Below are 25914 nucleotides of genomic sequence, written 5' to 3' on the forward strand. Positions count from 1 at the left end.
CGTTTCTCTAAGAAACTAGAGCTTCTAAACCCTATTCTATGTGAGATAGGCCGCAATAAGCTATCAAAGATCTCTAGACGTGCAGCCACTGCTTATGATGTCCTTTGTGTGCTTCAACAGAACACTTTCTCCAATATGAGTCCCCAAGCGATTAGAGAAGAAGCTCAAGCGTATGAACGATGGGAAAAAACGGCTAGCTTAGAGGAGAAGTTCTTAGAGCAGATATACAAACTGCATTGGGTCAAAGTTAGTGATAAGAATAACAAATTCTTCCATAATGGTGTCAAAGAGAGACAAGCTATAAACTCGATTCATGAGGTCTTTACTCCTGCAGGTTTGAGGCTCTCTAGTTCTGCTGACCTCAAAGCGGAGGCAGTCCGCTTTTTCTCGGAGCTCCTATCTTTAGAACCATCTGACTTTGTGGGAGCCACTACTGAGTTTATTTGAGACTTAGTCCCTTTCCACTGTTCTATATAAGAGCAAGACCAGATCATTTCTAAGGTAACATAGGTTAAAGTAAAGAAAGTGATACTTTTTATGCCAATGAACAAATCGCCTAGGCCAGATGGCTATACAATAAAGTTTTCTAAGGAAGCTTGGGAAATTATTGGTTTAGAGCTCACTCTTGCGGTTCAATCCTTCTTTGTCTATGATTTTTTACCAAAGGGCCTGCATACTACTATTCTTGCACTAATTCCGAAAAAAAATTGATGCTAAAGAAATGAAGAACTACAGGCTGATATCATGCTGTAATTTTTTGTATAAAGTCATATCCAAGATCATTGCAAATCAACTTAAGCTTCTTCTGCCTAGCTTTATTGCTCATAACTAGACTGCTTTCACCAAAAATATACTTCTAATGGAGAATTTACTTCTTGCAAGTAAACTAGTAAAAGACTATTATGAAGAAGGCATCTCTCCTCGTTGTGCGATGAAGTTAGATATATCGAAGGCTTTTGATTCTGTCCAGTGGCCTTTCATCCTTATTATATTCAAGGCTTTTAATTTTCCACCTAAGTTCATTCAGTTGATTAATCTTTGTATATCTATGCATCTTTCTCTGTGCAAGTCAATGGGGAACTCACATGTTTTTCTAGAAGTACGCGAAGCCTTCGTCAAGGATGCTCCCTCTCACCCTACTTGTTTGTCATTTATATGAATGTTTTGTCACAAATGTTGGATAGATCTGTGGTGGAAAGAGGTTTTGGTTTTCACCCGAAGTGCAAGAATCTGAAACTAACACACTTATGTTTTGCTGACAACATTATGTTGTTCTCCGATGGAAAAGCAAGGTCCATGGATCGTATTCTGGGGGTTTTTAATGGCTTTGTTGTAGCTTCATATCTATGTCTTAGTCTAGAGAAGTCAACTATGTTTCTCGCGGGAGTTGCAGGCCTAGCCCATGAGGAGATACTACACCAGTTCCCTTTTGAAGGAGGTGCTTTGATACTAAGATTTTTGTATCTCCTAGTAGGTTCAATTAACCTTATGTGTTGTAGTAGTTAAGGTTTCAATCCAAATGAGATGTTGCTAACAATCAAGATGCAATCAAGCAATCACAAGTCAAGCCAATTCAAGAAGAGTGTTTTTCTAATAATCCTATAATTGTCAAAATACAAAACGGAAATGAGTCACAGAAACAGAAACGAAAATGTATGACAAGAAGCAAGCAAGAATAAGCAAAACCGAAAACGATTCTAAGCATGAACAAATGAAACAGTCTCGAAATGTAATATCAATCAAAAAGATAAAAGTCCTAAGGATGGGAGTAATTGATGTCGGTGGAGTATCCTAGTCTATAGAGTGTTTAACATACCACAAGCAACTATCCCTAAACAATGAACATCACAACTTAGCTAATCCAATCTCTTGACAAAAGCTACTCAGTCTCAACCACTTCCATACCTAGCTCTCGCTAGAGAAACATGGTCGAGCAGGCATGAAAAACAAGTTCATTCACGTCAACAAACATCCTAGACAACTAATCTCTTAGGCTATGAACGTAAGTCTCTGGCACTAGTTGGTCAGACATTTCATCAAACACCTTTTGGGTGTGGAAATGTCTCGAACCTAGTCCCAATTGATCAGAGAGAAACTAGTATTTCTTACTCTAGTCTAGAAGGGAATCATACAATCAACACTTAAACACTCTACATCCTAAGATCCTCCACCTAATCTATCCCATCCTCAAGAACTAACACACTACTCAGATCCGAAAATCATCACCAAAGTTACAAATCCAGAAAATATTGAACAAAGCATAGTAGATAGATAGAAATGAGAAGAACAACTTTGTAGAAGAAATCCAATGCAAAAACTCAATAAAATCAAAGCTATCTGGATTACAAGATCGGAATACGTTTTTGGTGGCTAGGTCAACCTTAGAAAACAAAACAAGATAAAAACTAAGATGATGTCGCAAAGACTTAACAAAACGTATTTATAGTAAAGACATAAAATCCCTAAAACTTAAAACGACAAGATGAAGAGTCGGTTTGGGAATCTCCTGAAGCGTGTAAGATGGAACGTCTTCCTGACATGTGCGAACGAGTAATGGCTCGAGTGAGTGATGGCGTTGGCTCGAGTGGAGTGATGGCGTTGGCTCGAGTGGAGTGATGGCATTGGCTCAAGTGGAGTGATGACGTTGCCTCGAGTGGAGTGATGGCGTTGGCTCGAGTGGAGTGATGGCGTTGGCTCACGTGGAGTGATGGCGTTGGCTCAAGTGGAGTGATGGCGTTGGCTCGAGTGGAGTGATGGCGTTGGCTCGAGTGGAGTGACGTCAACTCGAACGGCACGACTCGAACGGCACGACAGCGCGACTCGAACGGCACGACTCGAATGGCACGACAGCGCGACTTGATCGGCACGACTCGAACGGCACGACAGCGCGACTCGAGCTGGATGTATACGCTTCCACTAAAAGGATGATAACTTTTGAACCACAGCTCCGATTAGCTTGAAATAAACGGCATTGGAAAGATGAATCAATTCTCTACAACTTTGATGAAGACGTCAAAATCTGAATCCCCCGACCGGTGGCTCGAAGGACAACTCGAATGGCGACTCGATCGACGGTCAAGGTGTTGCTCGAGTGGGTGACGACTCGATCGACGGTCAAGGTGTTGCTCGAGTGGGTGACTCAAACGATGTCGAACAGCGAATCGAACGACGATGCTGAGCGATGTGTTCCCAACGTCTCCTAGATACCTGAAATACTCCAAAATGCACAATGTATGCAAGGATGATGCAAGAACTACCTAGACATGCAAAGTGTATAGAAAAGACTAGAAAATGTTGCAAAACAATCAGTTGTCCTAGCTAAATGCATGATAAACATATGCTAAAAGGAGACAAAATATAGACATATCATGCTTTACTTGTTCGGTATTTGGAATTACCACTACTGACAAAGCGAATGTCATTATCTGATTCTACCTTTGCTCGAAAACATTAGATCACACATCAATTTATAGAAGAATCAGCTACTCTCCTATGCAAGCCGTCTACAACTTCTCAATTCAGTAATTTATAGCTTGACTAATTTTTGGATTTCAGCTTTTCGGTTGCCAAGTAGATTTATCAAAAAAATCGAAAAGATTTGATCTGCTTTCCTCTGATCTGGATCAGATTTGGGTTCTACAAAAGCAAAAGTGGCTTGGAGAGATGTGTGTTGGCCTAAAGAAGATGGTGGTTTAGGTTTGAAATCGATTGTAGAAGCCAACAAAGTAAGTTGTTTGAAACTTATTTTGCGTATCATCTTGGTAAGTTCCCTTTGGGTTGATTGGGTCAAGCGGGAAATTCTTCGGTCTGAGTCATTCTAGTCGTTAAAGCAGAATTCACAATCAGTCTCTTGAATGTGGAGGAAAATCCTTAAATATAGAAATCAGGCTAGGGAGTTCTGTTGAAAGGAAGTGCGGAGTGGTCAGCAAACCTCTTTCTGGTTTGATAACTGGTGCTCTCTTGGGTCCTTACACATGACTCTAGGCGATCTCGGTTTTGTTGACCTAGGGATTAGCCGCTCTGAAACTGTTGCTGATGCTATTTGTCGTCGACGGCAGCACCACCGTGTGGAGTTTCTAAATCAGATTGAGGAAAGGTTGGCAAAATATCATAACGGCCAGCTTCAAGTTGCCTTCCTCACTTGGCTGGCCATTCTTAACCGTTTAACCACGGGAGATAGAATGCACGCTTGGAATGGGGCCGTATCTACAAGTTGTGTTCTTTGAAATGACCCATGGGAAACACGTGATCACTTGCTCTTCTCTTCCCCCTTCTGGTCAACTGTTTGAGAAACTTTAACGACTCGGTTATTGCAATCGTGATACATGACAGAATTTGGGAGTATTGTATACCTTGTTTCAAGCCGTAACTCATTCTATCTGGTGTGAGTGCAATGGACGATGTCACCGCAGAGCTCCTAACCCTCCCAACACAGCTAGTCCAGTTTATTAATCGAGTTATTCGCAACCGTTTATGCACTCTCACACATTCATCATGTTCTCGGCTAGGGGACGGTTTCTGCATATAGTTGGCCTCCCGTTACTAATCCCTCAGTAACATTATGATCTAAGATCGAACTATCAAGTCATTTTCTCTTTAAGGCCGCAAATATTTTAAAGAAAAACGTTTTTTTTGATTGAATAAACTGAAAAAACACTTGTCCCGCCTTTCAAGTTAGGACGACGTGTTATTCAAATGGTCTTGCGAAAATATTTTTTTCTTTTAAAATTCATCAGTTGTAACACAAAAGTCTGGGAAAAATAAATACAAAAGATCAACAATAAATTCATCAGTTGTAAACAATTAATTACTCAATGAGAAGGTCAACAATACCCACTAAAATACAACGACGACAATCTACTCACATTCACCAATCAATGTATAGCATAAAATCAGACTCCACATTCTTGACATACGACGAACAAGCTCAACCTATCACATAATCTCAACCTTTCACATAATCTCAACCTATCGCATAATCATAATATTACTTATACCATATTCAAAAACCAACATACTCATCGAGACACACATTCATTAACAAAGCTAAACCAAAATCTTATCGACTTAGCATGGCACGAAACCAATCTCAGACTTGTCCAATCACCAAGCACATAACCAATCTCAAGTTTTCCCATTACCATGCATGAACCAATCCCATACTCATACACTGTGTACGAACCAATATCAAGTCCGCCCATCACGAGACACGAAAAAATCTCATGTTCGCGCCCCAAACACATAATCTCATTCATATCATCATACTCATCGTACATGAATAATCATTTTATATGAACCCATTTTTATGCATATCATCATACCATGTCATCATACATTACTATCATGCATACATCTAATCATCATATCATAGCACGCAATATCAAAAAATAGACCTAATCAATCACGTAGTTTCCAAGCCTATACGACCAACTCATGAAAAATATGCTTAGAAAGTAACCAATGTATTTCCACAAACTCCGCCTTCACCTTTGCCACTAAAATGATAAAACTCATTTCTACTTTTTCTTTTAATGTCAGACCTAATATTCAAGAATGCTCATACAAAGCTTCAGCTCCATCCAACCTTGTTTTTCAAACCAAACATTAAAATGCGTCATCATTTACTCTATACAAACAAGCCTCATAAACACACGAGTAAAATCACAGTTAACTGCTAAAATCACAATCCCTATGTTGGATCCATAGCTAGTATTATCATGAAGAACTCCACAAAGTTTTTGACTGATAAGACATTTTTATGACCTCCAAATGTTACCTTGAAGAACCTATCTCGGAACAGCCTCTTAGGGTTTTTTAAGTTTACAGATTTTGCAGTTATTTGTCCAGAAAGAAATGCCTATAACTTCTCACATTTCACTTTGATTCTAACGAACGCCTATAACTCCTCACGTTTAACTCCAATTTTTGGTTAGATGCAGGTTTGATCGGGTCATGGCAAACAGTGAATGGATTCTAGCTTACCCTTCAGGATGAAGTGAATATCTACGCTTTAAAGGATCTGACCATCGCACCTTAGTTACCTCCTTTGATCCACAACAAAAGAAGAAACATGGAATTTTCCGCTTTGGCAGAAGATTAAGAGAACCCGGAGGTCAAAAACTGGTTTCTGAAGCTTGGAATGCAAACCGTGACCAAAGCGTCGATCCCCATCTTAGATCTTTTATGCTACAACAAAATACGCAATGCTATCAACAATATATTTGTCATTGAAGGTCCCGATGGAACACCAGTGTATGAAGAAAAATATATCATTGCCACTATCTCCAATTACTATCAGAGTTTATTTGAATCCAATTACTATCAGAGTCAAATTCTTTTTCCATATCTAGGAATGTTACTTTCCAAGAAGAAATTTTTCCTTTTAAAACTAGTTCTTTATTGTCTTCTGCTGTTGATATGTTTCCCAATTTTATATTATCTTTGCATGTTCCTCTGCATTTTGTTGAAAGCATGCCGCTTATAGATGAAGATTCACTCATTCCTACTATACCATCTGCATCATCCTCGTCATTAGCATCATTAGAATGTGACAATAGTACCATTCCTGCTAGTACTGCTAGTATGTCTATGACAGGTGTTTCATCTGTTTCTACTGCTCAACCAAAGCGGCAGTCTAAAGCCCCTAGCTACCTTTCTGAGTATCATTGCTCACTTGTTCCATCTATATCTTGCTTACCACCTACAGAAACAATTTCTCCATCACCTAAACAGCCATCACCATTTCCTCTTACATCTCCTCCATCATTTAAAGAGCCAACACCACTTCTCCTTCCATCTCCTCCATCACTTAAACAGCCAACACCACTTCTCCTTCCACCTCATTCCTTACCTAAACGGACAACACCATATCCTCTTTCGTCTATCTGTACTCTTGATCGATACACTCCTTTAGTTCAATCCTATATCCTCTCTTATAGTACCGAAACAGAGCCAAAGACTTTCCATCAAGCTATGAAATCGGAAAAGTGGACTAATGCAGCAAATGATGAGCTATATGCTCTTGAGCTTAATAAGACTTTTGTTGTTGAGTCACTACCTGCAGGAAAACATGTTATTGGGTGCAAATGGGTTTTCACCATCAAATACAATTCTGATGGCTCCATTGAGCGGTATAAAGCTAGAATGGTGTCCCAAGGCTTTACTCAGCAGGAAGGGATTGATTATCTCGAGACCTTTTTCCCTGTTGCCAAACTCACTAGTGTTAAGTTCTTCTAGGTCTTGCTGCTGCGAAAGGATGAATTTTAACTCAGATGGATGTCTCAAAAGCTTTCCTCCATGGTGAATTGGAAGAAGAAATATGCATGAGTCTACCTCAAGGATACACACCGCCACCAAATACAGTTCTACCTGCTAATCTGGTATGTCATTTACTCAAATCACTATATGCTTTGAAACAGGCATCTCGTCAATGGTACAAGCGTCTCTCTTCCGTTTTCCTAGGAGCGAACTATGTTCAATCTCCTGCTGATAACACTTTCTTTGTCAATTTCTCTATGCTTCCTACCGGCGAGTGTTCCATTGTTGTCGTGCTTGTTTATGTCGATGACATTATGATAGCAAGTAATGATGCAGCTGCAGTTGAAGTTTTAAAATCACTTTTGAAGTCTGAGTTCAAGATCAAAGATCTTGGTCCAGCTCGCTTTTTCCTCGGCTTGGAAATATCAAGAACATCAAACGGGATCTCAGTTTTTCAATGCAAATATGCTCAGAATCTTCTTGAGGATGCATGTCTCCTTGGTTGTAAACCAAGTTCAGTCCCAATGGATCCAAACTTACATCTTACCAAGGATATGGGAACATTTTTATCTTCTCCTATGTCTTATAGAGAGCTTATTGGACGCTTACTCTATCTAACTATAAAACGCCCTGATATAACGTTTGTAGTGCATCAATTGAGTCAGTTTATCTCGGCTCCGACTGATACACTTCTTCAAGCAGCACACAAAGTTCTTCGTTATCTCAAGACAAATCCAGGACAATGTTTAATTTATTCGGCACACTCTGAACTTTGCTTGAATGGTTCTCAGATGCAGATTGGGCAACTTGTAAGGAGACAAGACGTTCAATAACAGGTTATTGCATCTATCTTGGTTCTTCATTGATTTGTTGGAAATCTAGGAAACAAGCTGTTGCAAGTCGAAGCAGTACAGAATCAGAGTATCGTAGTATGGCACAGACTACTTGTGAGATCATTTGGCTTCAGCAGTTGCTCAAAGACTTACACATTAAGGAGGTTGCACCTGCCAAATTGTTCTGTGATAATAAGTCAGCTCTACATATTGCAATGAATCTTGTGTTTCATGAGCGAACGAAGCATATAGAGATCGACTGCCATACAGTTTGTGATCAACTCAAAGCAGATACTCTTAAAGCTCTACATGTTCTCACTTAAGAACAACATGCCGATATTTTGACCAAACCTCTACAACTAGGACCTTTCCATCACTTGCTGCAGAAGATGTCTTTGTCAAATCTTTATTTTCCAAACCAGACACTTTGGAAATAAAGATTGAGGGGGGGCGTATTAGATGGTTAAATCTGATTATTAAATATTGGTTAATCCCGGTTATCTAGTTGATCAGATTAGTCTAAGTATAAAGACTAAGATAGCTGTTAATTCTGGGTTAAGCTTCGTAACAAACTTTTATCCTTTGATTGAATGAGAATCACGTTTCTCTTTTCTTCTTCGAGCTTCATCTCTCCTCTGTCGTATCTCCATTTATTCCGGTTAATCGGAATTTATTTATCATTAACATCATTGAAGACTCTCAACATGTAGTTAAAATATCTGTACGAGCCAGTTTTGGTTGCAGTCGTTTAACCCAAACAAAAAAAAACGTACGTTTTGCATGCGATTTTACTCATAAGATAACCTCCTTATGGTCAAAAAGTAACATGGGGAATTTTGTGATAATCTCATGCTTTTATGTCTGATGTCTACATTTTTTCGACGGGCAAGTGATGAAAAGTCTTTGCATTTGGTAAGAAGAGATATTTTAATAAAAGAAGCACTAATTTATTCATATATAAGAATCCAACAACAGAGAAAAAGGACAAACGAAGAAGATAAATGACAAAACTACAAAGAAAGGAATATTAATTAGAAAGAACATAAAACAACCCTTTAAATTAACTTATAAGTCATACGCTCGCATTATAGTATTTTTCTTAGATTTTAAAATATAAGCTTTAAGTCAACCCTTAAGTCTTATTATTTTAGTGTTCTGCTAAACAATTATACTGCAGGATCTTCATCTGGCTCTCCCTCCAGCTCGAACTTCTTTGTCAACCAGAGACTGACATCGGTCATTACCTGGAAATTGATTGCATGGTCACACCTGGATGCACATGAAGAAATCAATTTAATGAAAAGATAAACCAAATGGCCGGAAGTAGAGTTGTTGTGAAAAAGAAAGAAAAATTTGTAGTTGATGGTTTATACATGTGGATTATTTTTAGCTTCCTTCGTATAAATCCAACCTTGAAAAGTATGTCAGAAGATAAGCCTCCAGTTCCGAAAGGAACCATTTTATCATCTGTGACAAGAATAATTAGCTTTATATGTATATATAAAGAGGGAAATCAATGCATATAACTTGTTACTCGTACTATATCCATGCGTAATTAAGATCGGAAGCTCTGCAGCACGCGATGTAGCCCCAGTTGTAGAATTCATCTGATCTTCTAACTTGCTGAAAAGTTTATTGACGCTTCCATCAGTTAAAAGAAAACAATAATTAAAGAGAGTTTGATATTATTAGGACTTGAAAGAGAAATACAATCTATTGGGAAGCCAGCAGTTTATCCCAACTACAGCTCGTATTTTAATTGGGAAACTTCCAAGTGCACAGCAAGTCGCTATGTGGAGAACTAGTGCTCCACCAATACCGTAACCTGCTACGCCCTTCATCACTATAAAAACCAGAAGAATGGCAAGTGTGAAACACTATTACTGATTTAGCTAGCATGTAATATTATAATGTACCAACATTCTTAAACTTTATAATTTAGGGTTATTACCATGTTCTGGTTCATTCTTCAAAAGCCTGGCAACATATGCAGTTGCATTCTTTAAATCATCTATCTCGTAGGGGTCAAGCGGGCCACTAGTACTCAATCCATTGACCTTGAACCCTGATTCGTTCAGTAAAGAATGTTTCGTACGAAACCAATTTAACTGTTTTAACCCTCATGAATACTGAAAGAATGTTTCTTTCTAAAGCAAACTGATCTTACATGCCCTTGCTGGTTCTCCATAAAAACCCATGTCGGAGATCGAAGGAGCATTGGGACAGATCCACTTAACCTGTATATATATATATATATGTGGTGCGCTTAACAATTAAAATAAAATAACTTGAAATAATAAATTGGTGAGGTTGATAGAAAATTTGAATGAAGAAACCTTACATTGTAAAGCGAGAAACTCTTTACAAAATCAGAGGCTCTGCAACAAATTAAAGACACAAAGAATTAATAGAGTTAGAAGAGAATATGTAGTTTTGTTATTTGACAACAAGAGAATGCTTTAATCGTTCAAGACAAAGCAGCTAGCAGAAAAAAAGAATTTTGCTTACTCATAGCCAGTTCCGTTGAGATCATGAAGCCACACAATTGTGGCTTGATGCTTTTCTGTAGGATTCACAGTAACTGCTTCTGTGTCTCCATAGCCAGTGTTAATGTAACGAGTAACTTTAGCCTTTCCACTGCCTGGAAATGATTTCACCAAAACTAAAACTCATCATTAACCTAAATATAAATATGTATCTCTCGATCATGACATGATAAATTGATAACAACAAGAAACAACACTGATTACTAACATTTCAGAATAACAAAATATCAAAATCAGATCAGGAACAAAAGAAATGAAAACAGACCCGAAGCCATGCTCTTTTTAGAAGAAAACAACATACGAGAAGCCATGATTTTTTCCTTTTCTAAAACGCTCTTCAGAGTTTCTTTCAAAAAGTTTGAAGTTATCTTATGGATTGAAAATGTAAGAGAAGGCTTGAGTGCAAGTTGTAATTTATAGACCAATTGGGTATACGAGACACAAGTTTGAAGACTTTGGCTTGCCTTCTCTCTCTCTCTCTCAACTCTTTCCCCTTGTATCAATTGGTAAATATTTTTAAATCTTTTGCTATTTTTCAGAAAGTAAAAAAATAAAAGGCCCATAAGAACTTTAAAGTTTCGACTATCTGTGGTTGCCAACATCTAAAAGCAACTTGTTGATATTTCTGAGTCACTTTTTGATAAAATTCGAGAATTATATATCGACTTACATACCAAATAATTCTTATTTATAATTATTATTATGTCACTAACTAGAAGGAAACAACTAAGTTAGAGGTTTCATATTTTTTACCAATGGTTAATAATTGTTAATCTTTTGGTATTATGCGGAAAATGCCCATAACAACCTTAAAGTTTCGAGTATGTGGTTTCCACGAGCTAAAAGCAACCCTGTTTCTGACTCACTTATTCATAATTAAAGCTTAAAATTCAAGAATTATTTATTAACTTACATACCACAGTATTCTTACATATCATCCTCTCGACAAAGGTGTTTACTACTATTTTTACCTAACCCCAGCCATTTTACTTATATTCACCATATCGAATCTTTCTAACTATTAATGCTCTAGTCACTTAATTTACACCAAAATTTTCAGCATTTGCATTCTGCTTCGTTTAGCCGAAAGCGGTGGAGTTCAGAAAAATGGTGCAAAATGATATAGCAAGGATCATGAAATTTAAGTGATTTGGACTGGTGATTCAAGTTACTTCAACGAAGCATTTCAAAAAAACTAACTAGGACGTTTGGATTTGTAAATATGCTCTAACACACACCAGACATGTGTTAGCTAACTTGAGTTGTTTATTATTTTTACTTTTTCTTTTTAGATTTCTAGGGTTTTTTTTGCCTTTGGTTTAATTTTTTTTCTTTTCAAAATGAGTTAGAAAGATATATTATATGGGTTGTGAACCAATAATATATAGTGCGTCAGAAAAAGTGAGTCTTCAGTTTGAAATGAGAGTTTTTGTATTCATGAACCACTTACTAGAAATGGCAATAACGCAATGAGGCTTCTGCGGACTGCGAATCGTTTATGAATTTTATTTTTGTTTTTTTTCCGTTTATGAAAATTTCCATCTCCACTTCTACTCACCGAACAAATTTATTTTCTCTCTGTCCCTTTGAAACAAAAGGTCAAAAATCTTTGTTTTTTTTTCGCTAAGGAAATTAAAACCGACACGAAATTTCATTGGAAAACATTTATTTACCAACGTCTAATAATTTTTAACTGATTTAAAAATAATAGATTGATAACAGTTGGAAATGAGAGTATTCATCAATTCACTTAGTTACTAGAAAGCTAGCGAAATAATGCACTGAGGCTTTCGTGAATCATTTGACATCTTCTATAGATCTCTCCATTCACCAAAACTTTTATTTACTTCCATCAATCAAAAGATAAAAAATTCTTTGTTTGGCCTCTAAATTAGTGAAGGAAAACCTACAAAGTGGTATTTGACTCTCTGGGTTGGCAAAAGCTGAAAACTACAAATGGACATCTAGTTTATTTACATACCATAGAAATTTTCATGTTACGAGTAGGTTTTGTTATAATATATCTCTCAGTGACACAATTATGTAGTGAGTTTTTTTTTTTTGGGTGCAAATATATGTAGTGAGTTTGATTACGGTAATTTTCATTATAACTTTTTTGACATAACCCCCTTCACCTTACCCAATCTTACTCTATATATATATATAGCTTTAGCATTTACATTTTACATCACCCACTCTGTTAATTAATTTTACGCATGGGAATATAATATATTATACCGACCAAATTTATATTACCTGATGTATGAAAAAACATTTTATTATATTTTTTTGACATCGCCTACTGTATCAATTTATCAAACCTAACCAGGCGAAGTAATTTATGTTGTACAGTGGTTGATCTCCCTCTCTCTCTATATATATATACTAGGAATTTAACCGCGCTACGCACGGTCAAATTGTTTTGAGTAATTTTATGTATTTTTTTCTGTGAAAATGTTGAATTTTTTTTGTTTAGATTATCTTATTCTTTTGGTCACAACATAAGAGTATGAAATTATACATGCTTTCAGAAATATGAGCTTCCATATATCAATAGTTTATAATAAAATATAGACTAAAAAGGACAATTTAGAAGAGTTGAGTTGGTTATTTCATATACATGAGATTTGAAGGGCCTCAACACATTTCACATTTAACGTTTTTATCTTTGTTCCACTTGGCTATTTTCCTCTTTAGAAAATCATTTCATTGGTTTGTAGCTAGTAAATTGAACATTTATAATAAATTTAAATTCAAGCGAAAAGGAACAAAATTAAGAGCAACTTAGAGCATCACCAACGGAGAACGCTGATACGTTGCTTAACAAAATAAAAAAATTAATATTTTAATATATTACTAATAACAAACTGACAGCTGTAGAAAAAGAATGAGCAATGTTTCTACCCAAAACAACTTAAGCAACGTCCTCTCTCATTAAAGATGGTCTTATAAATATTGAACCGAACTCATTTCTTAAGGGGTTTAAACTATGTCTTATGGAAAATCTAACAAAATAAGAAACTCATGAATCTTCAATATGCCCATCTGTCTAATGGTGATTTGACTCGCTTCCCGGTCCACTACACGAAAACAAGGCGTTTGGGACTACTTATTGTGACTGAATTTATAATCGCAAAATTTTGTGACTACTTTGTGACACTTTTGCGACGGACTAACGATGACGAATACATAGGACGTAAAACAGTCGCAAATTTACGACGCCTAAATGTAGTCGCTAACTCGTTGCTATTATGCGACTACTTTGGGAAATTTTATCGAGAATAAATAAACTGTCGCAAAATAATCGCAATTTATGACAAACTATAAACTGAAGATTAAGTCAGTAAAGTTAGTCGCAAAGCTGTCTTCAAATCACGACGTATTTGCCACGGTGACTATGTCGGTAAAAAACGTGGTAAATGTGATAGTGTGGGTTTGTACTGAACTTTTGTGACCCTTTTTTGAGTCACTATTACGTGGTAAAAGAGTGACAAATCCGTCGTAATGTGCGACGCTTTCGTTCGTAGTTGCAAAAGAGTCGCAAAGCAGTCGCTTAGTGATGTCGGTAAAAAACGTGATAAATGTTTCAGTTTGCATTTGTACTAAGCTTTTTCGAGCTTTAATTTGTCTCAATTATGTGGTTTTTAGTGACAAAGGAGTCCTTATTTGCGACTGTTTTAATTGTAGTCGCAAAGTAGTCACAAAATTTATATTATATATAGCACATCACTCTCACCATTCCATTCATATCATTCTCATTCATTTGTAAGAAAAGAGACGGAAGAGAAAAAAAGTAGTGAAAAAAAAGAATTTTTTTTTGTTTTTAGAAGAGAAGAAAAAAAAAGTGAAAAAGAAGATTTATTTTTTTAGAAGAAAAGAAAAAAAAAAGCTATGTGGAATTCATCTCGAGAGTGGATGTATAATCGGATCGATGGAAGAACAAATAATATATCTAAAGAATTTTTGGCGGGAGTTGAGCAGTTCATGAATTTCGCAAACAGCCAGCCTATGGCACAAAACAGTGGAGGTAGGTTTTACTGTCCTTGCGTAAAATGTCAGAACGATGTTATTTTGCGAGGTACGACAATATCTAGAATTTATGCCAAATTATTATGTATGGTCTGAACATGGTGAAGATTATGACGTGCTAGGGGTAGGAACTAGTAGTCATTATCCTAATACAAATTATACTAGTACTAGTAGTCAGCATGGTAGTCAACCTAGTAGTCAGCCAATAGGATTTGAGGGAAATGTATATGCTGAGATGGTGAATGATGCATTTCATGGTACCACGCCTTTTAATGAGTATCATGAGTATGAAAGTGGATATGATCATGGATATGATCATATCCATGAAGAACCCACTCAAGAGGCGAAACGGTTCTACGACATGTTAGATGCTGCAAATACTCCACTTTATGATGGATGTCATGAAGGTCATTCGCAACTATCATTGGCGTCTAGGTTCATGAACATCAAGGTAGATAATAATTTGTCTGAGGCATGCATGGACGATTGGGCTGAATTGTTTACGGAGGTTTTACTAGAGGGTAATCAAGCTACTGGTTCATACTCCGAGACAGAGACTTTAGTTCGAAAGATAGGATTGCCATACCATACAATTGATGTATGTATAGAGAATTGTATGCTCTTTTGGAAAGAAGATGGGAATTTGGAGCATTGCAAGTTCTGTGGGAAGCCAAGGTACAAAATTAGTGGGGGTAGAACTAGAATACCCTTCAGTCATATGTGGTATCTACCTATTGCAGATAGATTGAAGAGGATGTACCAATCAGAGAAGACCGCATCATCAACGAGATGGCATGCTGAGCATGATTCAGAAGATGGAGTAATGTGTCATCCATCTGATGCGCCTGAATGGAAGAATTTCCAACATTTACATCCCACATTTGCGCAAGAACCACGAAACGTTTACCTTGGGTTATGTACAGATGGTTTTAATCCATTTGGGGTCTCCAAAAATCATTCTTTGTGGCCTGTGATCTTAACTCCATACAACCTACCTCCGGATATGTGCATTAACAGCGAGTATTTATTTCTTACGATTCTGAACTCCGGACCAAACCACCCACGAGCCAGCCTTGATGTTTTCCTCCAACCATTAATCGATGAGTTAAAGGAGTTATGGTATAATGGGGTTGAGGCTTATGATATCTCACTAAATCAAAATTTCAACATGAAAGTTGTTCTTATGTGGACAATAAGCGATTTTCCAGCGTACGGTATGTTGTCGGGATGGACGACACATGGAAGATTAGCATGTCCAATTTGTATGGATGATACTGGTGCTTTTCAATTACCAGCTGGGAGGAAAACATGTTGGTTTGACTGTCATAGGAGATTTCTTCCTACAAGTCATCCGATGCGGAAGAATAAAAAAGACTTTCTGAAGGGAAAAGATTCATTGAATGACGAGCCACCAGCATCTCTGAGTAGTCAAGCTATCTATGAGCGTATAAGGAAAGCCAAAGCACCTAAAACATCTGTTTGCGGTGGGAATGGTCACGAAAAGAAAGTTAAAGGCTACGGAAGATGGCATAATTGGCATAAAGAAAGCATATTATGGCAGTTACCGTACTGGGTCGATCTGAATTTAAGACACAACCTGGATTTGATGCACGTCGAGAAAAATGTCTTTGATAACTTGATGTACACCACTATGAATGTAAAAGATAGATCGAAAGACAACGTGCAGTCAAGATTGGATATTGCAAGATTTTGTTCCCGACAAGATTTACATCTAGATGCTCAAGGGAGAGCCCCATTCCCTATTTGGAGATTGAAAACCAAAGCGAAAGAGGCTTTATTAAAATGGGTAAAAGAAGATGTTAGATTCCCAGACGGATATGTCGCAGATTTAGCTAGTTGTGCTGACATGAAAAATGGAAAGTTTTCGGGAATGAAGAGTCATTACTGCCATGTGTTTATGGAACGATTGCTTCCGTTCATATTTGCAGAGCTTTTACCGCGTAATGTCCACCTGGCAATTTCAGGTATATAAATTAAACATTTAGTTTGGTTTAGTTGTTGATTTTATATTTATATATAACAACATAACATGTTATAACTTTGTAGGGATTGGAGCATTTTTCCACGACCTATGTAGTAGAACATTGGAGCAATCCCGCCTCGAAATTCTAAAGGATAATATTGTCATGATCTTGTGTAATTTGGAGAAAATCTTCCCTCCTTCATTCTTTGATGTAATGGAGCACCTCCCAATTCACCTACCTTATGAAGCACAACTTGGTGGTCCTGTGCAATATAGGTGGATGTATCCTTTCGAAAGGTTTTTTAAACGTTTAAAAGGGAAAGCGAAGAACAAAAGATATCCAGCTGGCTCAATAGTTCAATCCTACTTGAATGATGAGATATCTTATTTCTCAGAACACTATTTCGCTTCACACATTTCTACAGCAAGGAGAAGAAGGTAAAACTTCAAATATGATTATTGAATTTTTCTATCAACTTCTAAAATTGTGAAAAAGTTTTACAAAATAAACTTTACAGGTTAATTCGGCATGAAGAAGGTGAAGTACCTGTATATCCTATACCAGTACCAGATATATTCACTCAAGTGGGTCGTCCAGGCGGAAAAAGTAGTGAATTTTGGTTAACTGAAAAAGATTATAAATGTGCACACGCATATGTTCTGCGCAATTGTGCCTATCTCCAGCAACATGAGAGGTATTTTTGATTTACCAAGTATATTTATAACCATATATTCCTAGGTAAACTTTAAAATATTTACTTTTTGTTGATAAAATACAGATTGTTGGAGGCGCAAATTTGATATGAATATCCAGAACTATCTGATGAAGATGTTAGGTCGAAAAGAGAAGAAGATTTCCATGAATGGATTAAGCAATATGTATGTTTTACTATCCACCAATTTATTATATCAACATGATAAATATTGTGATCTAAAATTTTGTATATATATTTTGCACAGGTGCGTGGTGGTTTTGAAAGTTTTCCTCCATGGGTCCATGAAATCGTGGACGGTCCTGAAAATAAAGTTAAGTCATGGCCTATATATTTTACAAGAGGTTATCTGTTTCACACAAAAGCTCACGGTCTCACTAAAAAAACAATGAATTATGGGGTATGTGTCCGAGGACAAACTTATTCCGATTCATCTGACGAGGACGATTTTTACGGGACCATTGAAAATATCATAAAGCTTACCTATCCAGGATTTTTGAATTTACGGGTCACACTTTTCTATTGTGAATGGTATGACTCTACAATTGACAAAGGCACTCGAATACGCGATGGAGGCATTGTTGACGTGTTGTCATTAAGGAGATACCGACATTATGAACCGTTTATATTAGTTAATGTTCTATTTTAAATATATATTTATAGATATATATATATACGTCTAATTGGAGAACCATTTTTTATGTGTAGGTTCTCAAGCTGATCAAGTTTGTTATCTTTCATATCCTCACACTAAACGACCTCGAAAACTTTGGCTCAACGTTCTGAAAGTTAATCCAAGGCATGCTGTACAAGGGAACTTAAAACAAAAGGAGGTTGTTATATTGCAGCAAACAGTTGATGATGGAATGACAAATACCATAGAGGAGATCATAGTTGACAGTTTCGTAGATGGTAATCATCCTAAAGAAGAAATTGATTTTGAGATCAACGATGCTGAACCAGAAGATGAATTTCGTGGCAACTACTCGTCCTCGTCTTCGTCTTCAGATGAGGATGAAGATCAAGAAGATGAAAATGAGGAATATGAATAATTTTCAAGTTTAATATTTGTGTATTTGTAATTTTATTGAAATCGCAAACACTTGTGTTATTATAATTTTATTGTGCATCTGTTTCTGTCAGTCGCAATAGAGTCTTAAAGTACAACTATTTAGCGACTATCTTACATTAATTTTAGAATTTTACAAATTTGAGTACAAAAAATGTCAACTTATACATTTCTACTTATATGTGCAATCTAATATTGACTAAATTTCTATAATCACATAAATAAAACACCAAATTAGACAATTATGTTTATATCCTCCAACACATGTATTAAGGTTACATGTGTTTAATTAAGTTAGAGTAGTGAATGTTGTATATATTTACAAAAACATATAAAAATTATTATGTTTGATATTTTATCAAAACTAAACTCTTAAATGAGAGTATACATGATCAAAGAGTCATGTCTAATATGTTATTGGTTATAAAATATTAACAAAAAATTATACTAATACTTTATTGTCACAAAGACGTCACGAATTGAGACTATATTGTGACTGAAGTTAAAATTTGCGACTGTTTTGTCATTAAATAGATTGTGCATCTGTTTCTGTCAGTCGCAATAGAGTCTTAAAGTACAACTATTTAGCGACTGTCTTACATTAATTTTAGAATTTTACAAATTTGAGTACAAAAAATGTCAACTTATACATTTCTACTTATATGTGACATCTAATATTGACTAAATTTCTATAATCACATAAATAAAACACCAAATTAGACAATTATGTTTATATCCTCCAACACATGTATTAAGGTTACATGTGTTTAATTAAGTTAGAGTAGTGAAGGTTGTATATATTTACAAAAACATATAAAAATTATTATGTTTGATATTTTATCAAAAATGAACTCTTAAATGAGAGTATACATGATCAAAGAGTCATGTCTAATATGTTTTTGGTTATAAAATCTTAACACAAATTATACTAATATTTTATTGTCACAAAGACGTCACGAATTGAGACTATATTGTGACTGAAGTTAAAATTTGCGACTGTTTTGTCATTAAATAGATTGTGCATCTGTTTCTGTCAGTCGCAATAGAGTCTTAAAGTACAACTATTTAGCGACTATCTTACATTAATTTTAGAATTTTACAAATTTGAGTACAAAAAATGTCAACTTATACATTTCTACTTATATGTGACATCTAATATTGACTAAATTTCTATAATCACATAAATAAAACACCAAATTAGACAATTATGTTTATATCCTCCAACACATGTATTAAGGTTACATGTGTTTAATTAAGTTAGAGTAGTGAAGGTTGTATATATTTACAAAAACATATAAAAATTATTATGTTTGATATTTTATCAAAACTGAACTCTTAAATGAGAGTATACATGATCAAAGAGTCATGTCTAATATGTTATTGGTTATAAAATCTTAACAAAAAATTATACTAATACTTTATTGTCACAAAGACGTCACGAATTGAGACTATATTGTGACTGAAGTTAAAATTTGCGACTGTTTTGTCATTAAATAGATTGTGCATCTGTTTCTGTCAGTCGCAATAGAGTCTTAAAGTACAACTATTTAGCGACTATCTTACATTAATTTTAGAATTTTACAAATTTGAGTACAAAAAATGTCAACTTATACATTTCTATTTATATGTGACATCTAATATTGACTAAATTTCTATAATCACATAAATAAAACACCAAATTAGACAATTATGTTTATATCCTCCAACACATGTATTAAGGTTACATGTGTTTAATTAAGTTAGAGTAGTGAAGGTTGTATATATATACAAAAACATATAAAAATTATTATGTTTGATATTTTATCAAAACTGAACTCTTAAATGAGAGTATACATGATCAAAGAGTCATGTCTAATATGTTTTTGGTTATAAAATCTTAACACAAAATTAAACTAATATTTTATTGTCACAAAGACGTCACGAATTGAGACTATATTGTGACTGAATTTAAAATTTGCGACTGTTTTGTCACTAAGTAGATTGTTTTGTCACAAATTGAGACATATGGGTGACTGGGTTTATAATTTGCGACTGTTTTGCCACTAAGTATAGTTTTTGTTTAATATTTACGACAGTCACAAAGTAGTCTTAAAGTACTACTACTTTCTTACGGATTAAAAATTTCCCCAAATTTTAGTGAAAATTATTAGCGGTAATTATTCCCCCCAGATTAATTATTCCCCCCATCAAATTGAACTCGTAACACTCTTAGTAAATAACGAAACCCTCAGAATTTCCTGAAACCCTCTTTTTTTTTTTCTCTCTGTCTTTTCGTTTTCTAATTTACTCAAATTCCGACTTCTTCTCCGACTTCTTCTCCGATGAAATCCGGTGGTGGTCGTGGTTCTAAATCCGGTGGTGGTCGTGGTGCTAGATCTGGCGGTGGTGGTCGTGGATCTGGCGGCGTTGCAAGACGAAGTAGAGATGTCGCTTCGTCGTCTCACTCCTCTAACCCTTCCTCTCACTACGAAAATTCATCACACTCCCAACAATCTCAACCGTCGCTTCCATCTCGGTATACGCAAGCATCATTTCCCCAGTATCCTCGAGAAGCTTCTCCTCCACCACAACAACCAGGCTTTCAACAACAGCTCCACTCCCAGATGCAGCAGCCACCACCATCGCATGCTCATGTTCCGGTGTATCAACAGGTGGCTCCTCAGAATCCGGGATACCAACCGCCGCTTCACAACGGTGGATATCAACCACCGCTTCACCATCCGGCTTATCCACCGCCGCTTCAGAATCTGGGTTTTCTGCCGCCGGCTCCTCAGAATCCGGTGTATCAACAGCCGGCTCCTCCGAATCAAGGATTCCAACCGCCGCCGCCTCCGAATCAGGACGGTCAAGAGCATCCACCACCAGCTCTGAATCAAGACTTCCAACAGCAACTGGATGAGTTGCTTGCACTTCCTGGTCGACACCATCTCCCGATATTGAGTCCGCATCCCATCCCCGACACTCAAAGCATATGGTAAAATATTTTTTTCTTTTATTTTATCATTTGATTATCGTTTTGATAAATAAGTAGAAGAACGCTTTGTGTGTTGTGTTATCGTTTAGATAAATAAGTAGATTATTGTTTGGTTCAGTTTCTTATTGTTTTCAAAGTTTGGTTCGTTTTCTTAGTTGTTTTCAAAGTTTCTTAATTGTTTTCAAAGTTTGTTGTGTTTTGTTGTATTGTGTTGTGAAGTTTAGTTCAATTTCCATTAGATTATTGTTTTGTGATTCATTCGCTTATGTTTGATGGCTTATATTTTATAACTTAACACTCTCATATTTATGTAACAGGTTTGGACGAGACAAAGGAAAGCTATCTCGTGTTATTTCTGGGATTTTAAGGAGAAAGTTCGATGGTCCATACTTCAGCTGGAAGGTTACGCCCTTACACATATGGGAGAGATATTTTAGATCCTTTGCGGTAATATGTGACACAGTTTCTTTTTTTACTAAACTAAGTTAATGAGTTTGTCTTTTGTTTACTTACTTGACACTTACTTTACATTGTTGTACTGTGTAGAGGAAATACAATTGGGATGTTGCGATTACTGAGCTTGTGAGAGAAGGATTTGTGAAGATAGCGAAAAACAGAATGAAAGGAATTGTAAGTCAAGCAAAGACGTATGATGAGCCACCGATTTGGATCAATCCTACACTTTGGAAACAAATGTGGGAGCATTGGGACACACCCGAAGCTAAGGAGAAGAGCTCTAATGCATCCCAAGCCCTTAATTCTGATCGTGAAGGTCTTGGAATCCACAAACATCTATCCGGCCAGAAATCTTACTTGCGAATTCAACAAGAGTTGGTAAATGCTCTAAACTAACTCTAATTATTTCATTTAAATATTTCATTTTCCACAATTAACATTCTTTCTATCCATTGTAGGAAGAAAAATTGGGACGTCCTGTCTCGCTTGGAGAGGTGTTTGTCGCAACACATACAAAGGCAGATGGAAGTTTTGTTGATCAGAAGGCCAAACAAGTTGTGGAGACATATGAGAAGAACATAGAGGAGGTAATGTCTCAAATGGAGTCTGATGTTACAGACCACTCCTCGCCAGATTCTCCTCATGCAACCCTCCTCCCCATTCAAGAAAAAGATGACATTTTCTTAAAGGTAATTTCCAGTACAATTGTCTTTGTTGTGCCTATGATAATTGTCTTATTTTGCTAAGCTAAGTATCTGATTTTGATTGATGCTTAAGAATCCTTGATATTGATATACTTTTGATTGATGCTTGAGAATACTCGATGTTGATTATCTGGGTTTGTGTGATATTTCTGTTTGTTATGTTTGTTTTGTGAATGATCATCTCTTCTTTTGTCTTAGTGTACTGTAACAGATGCCAAGGGAACCCCCTTTGACTTGGAAGTCTCTCGGAGATAATCACCAAAGGGAAAAGAAAGGCTACTTATCCAAGCTCTAGTCCAAATTCGCTGTTAGAGATTCAAGAACAACTCCAGGTTGCTCGTCGTAAGCTCGCTGATCAAGATGAAGAAAATGCTCGACGTGCCAGAGAAGATGCTAGACGTGATGAGGAGCAACGTAACGCTCAAAACCGCATTGCAACCTTGGAGATGCTTGTATCCTACTTGAAGACTAGTGATCCGGGGGTTGCAGAATTCTTGTCTACTCAACCACCAGCCCATGCGCCATTCACCACAGCAGCACCAGCAGCCAACATCACTCCAGCCACAGCGACCAATGTCAACCCACCCGCAACAACCACTTCAGGAGCTAGTTCACCATCTACTTCACCTGCGACTGCACCAACCACTTCACCAACCACTTCACCTTTGTCAGTATCATCCTCTCATGCTTAACTAACTAATTCTATATCTCTTAAGCCTCTATAACTATTTTTTGGATTGTGTAGTAGTGTTTCTATCTCCCTTAGCCTAAAACTATTTTCTCTATATGATCATTGAATGATTTGTATGTTTTTGGTTAATATCATTCAGAATCAGGATTTTAATTTAAATTCAGGTTTTTTTTCAAAATTTATTGTATACTGTCCCAAATTACTAGGTATATTTTCACTGATTTGCGACCATTTATAATTTAAATAAACACAAACCAAGTACCAAATTCGTTGTGTATATGTCACGATTTTGGGACTAAAAAACTTAGTCTTCAGTCCGTCACAAACAATTCTGACTCCTTTGCGACTACCTTGTGACTAAACAGCGACTACTTTAGGACCAAAATTTCAGATTTTTAAAGTTTATCCTCAACACTGTGGTATTAAATCAGTCTTCCAAACGTAGCTAATTTGTGACTACCATGTCGTCTGAACCAAGTCGTATATTACGACTGCCCAAATGAGTCACTATAGTGTCGTTAAATACGACGGTATATTTCGGTCTGTCCGTAGTCGCCAATTACGACTGCGCCTATGAGTCACTATGGAGTCGTTCATTACGACAGTACATTTTGGTCTGTCCGTAGTCGCTAATTAACGACCATTAGCCTTGTCTCCAATGCGTCGCAAATAAGGGACTGGTTTGCGACCAAAACAATTTGCGACCAAATATTTGCGACCAAATATAACAGTCCTTTAATAGTCGCACATACCGACTTAGCGACTGATTTGAGACGATTCCAGTAGTCCCAAACGCCGTGTTTTCGTGTAGTGGTCCTGATCTTTCTTAAAAAGGATGAAGACAATTCCATCTTTGCAAAGATTAACACATGTGTAGCACGTCATAAATTACTTTTGACCCTTGTATTTAAATTCTTTAGTAAACACTTCATTTCTTTCTGGATTAAAGAAAGTCATATGAAAAGGACAAGCAATTACAATGGAAACTGCATAATTGAGAACGTTGAGTGGATGACATGAACTCTTTGCTTTCCTGGCATAGGCTCGATTACACTACGACTGAGAAAAACAAACATTAGCATGAATCATAAATTATTGCATGAAAAATATGTACGCACAGTATTCAAGTAATTGTTGTCAGAAGGAAACTAATAAACCTCCCAAGTGAAGCTTGAACTTGTTACATATTCTACTTTAATTATAGTAGGATTAATTCGAAAGAGTGATAATAAGCAGGTTTTGGACATGAGGTCTTGAACTTACGCCTTTTTTAACTACAATATAGCAAAGTGAAAAGGCATTATATGCTTACAAAATTGGTTTACATCTAACTTACACCATTAAACCATGAGGATTCACTTGAGCTTGATATTCATATGATCTTGTTCATTGAATAACCTGCACGTATGCCAATTGTTTCGTCCCATCTTAAAGTTTTTTGATGTGTCTAAACATATAAATGAGGCAATGAAAACTGAACTAACACAAAGGATATAACATAGTTCTTAACTCTTTCTACTATATACCATAATGTACATGGAAATTAAACAAAATCAAATACCGAAATATATAATATCATCTCGATTTTAGTATTCTTTGGAGAACTACATAGACATAACCATAGAATAAAATAATCTCTAGTGCAACATGGAAACAAATAGCTGATCTAGCTATGAATGTTTATGGATTCATGTAGCTTGAAGCTTGATAACGGATCGTAATAGAAAAACTGGAAGACCTATATTTTAAAGACCCAAAAAGCTACCTAGGATGATGTGTATACTTTTATTATAAAAAGCACGCAAATTTCTCATTGGAGTTGTTACTTAGAGCCTCAACATAGAATATACTGAGCGAACCATCAAAACCAAGCAACTATGAAATAAGTGGCCCCGACTTGAGCTACAACGGTAAAGCAGATATGTTCTGGTAGGAGACCGAAACTATTTACAAACCATGTATGACAGCGTCGACACATGTGTTATGGGGAGGGATACTTACATCATACGTTGATACATAAACGAACATACTTACATTTGATTTAAAAGTAGTAAAGAACCAAACAAAAATCTGATTAAGAAAAAGAAATACCCAAATTTAGTGAGAGTGTCACCCAGATCCTCTAGCTTCAGCCTTCCTCTTTTCTGCAAATTAAATAGATATAACTATTAATACATGTACACAATACACATATATAGATGTTCATACACATGTGATTATACTGATTCAAGCCAAAGATGAAAATCATATCAACAAAGAAAGGGTAAAGACCTTCATAACCCATAAAAATGACTAAAACCTAGCCGTCGTCCAGCAGATTGAACACTGAACATTGAAGAGAGAAAGGTTGTTGAGGTAACGTGGGATATATATAGTTTGATTAGAGGGGAGATGAAGCAACAACTATCAATAGAGGAAGACGTTACGATGGAGATGGAAGTCAAGGAAGACAGCGAAAGGGTGTAGAGGATTGTTGAGGGACGCTTCAGATCGCACAACGGCGGATGGCGGAGTGGAGCTTCCTGGAGAAGGGTTTTATTTCAACAGCATATAAAACATGTATTATTATTGGATTGGGTTTTTACAGAAATATGAAACTGGGCTTTTAAAGAAATATGAAACAAAGAAAAATGAATTGCTTATTGGGTTGTTTGGCCT

The 25914-nt window shown here is 36.3% G+C and overlaps 3 protein-coding genes and 1 long non-coding RNA gene across 4 annotated transcripts; 2 read left to right on the plus strand and 2 right to left on the minus strand.

Annotated features, from left to right (window-relative positions):
• The first annotated feature begins 859 nt into the window (after window positions 1-859).
• On the plus strand, window positions 860-3978 carry LOC147924799 (uncharacterized). Its single transcript, XM_087496959.1, has 4 exons — window positions 860-1142; window positions 1337-1438; window positions 3628-3761; window positions 3847-3978. The coding sequence occupies exons 1-4, from the start codon at window positions 860-862 to the stop codon at window positions 3976-3978; spliced, it is 651 nt and encodes a 216-aa protein (XP_087353085.1).
• A 5037-nt stretch (window positions 3979-9015) lies between these two features.
• Window positions 9016-11062, minus strand: LOC104758432 (alpha/beta-Hydrolases superfamily protein). The gene is given in 10 exon segments (XM_087494063.1): window positions 9016-9357; window positions 9359-9409; window positions 9412-9557; window positions 9631-9713; window positions 9801-9933; window positions 10042-10155; window positions 10258-10327; window positions 10432-10468; window positions 10599-10731; window positions 10902-11062. Coding segments are annotated over 10 exon segments (840 nt in total). The 5' UTR covers window positions 10948-11062; the 3' UTR covers window positions 9016-9330.
• Window positions 11063-15668: 4606 nt separating this feature from the next.
• LOC147924800 (uncharacterized) lies at window positions 15669-18414 on the plus strand. Its single transcript, XM_087496960.1, has 6 exons — window positions 15669-16650; window positions 16733-17087; window positions 17168-17256; window positions 17464-17528; window positions 17610-17937; window positions 18071-18414. The coding sequence occupies exons 1-6, from the start codon at window positions 15669-15671 to the stop codon at window positions 18412-18414; spliced, it is 2163 nt and encodes a 720-aa protein (XP_087353086.1).
• A 5712-nt stretch (window positions 18415-24126) lies between these two features.
• LOC147924801 (uncharacterized) lies at window positions 24127-25793 on the minus strand. Its single transcript, XR_015585868.1, has 5 exons — window positions 25683-25793; window positions 25528-25581; window positions 25348-25400; window positions 24593-24654; window positions 24127-24315 (listed from the first exon to the last, which is right to left on the minus strand). It is a non-coding gene; the product is annotated as an uncharacterized LOC147924801 (long non-coding RNA).
• Between the last annotated feature and the right edge of the window lie 121 nt (window positions 25794-25914).

Source organism: Camelina sativa, chromosome 17 (genome assembly GCF_030686135.1).
Source record: "Camelina sativa cultivar CO46 ecotype springtype chromosome 17, ASM3068613v1".
Lineage (NCBI taxonomy): Eukaryota > Viridiplantae > Streptophyta > Magnoliopsida > Brassicales > Brassicaceae > Camelina > Camelina sativa.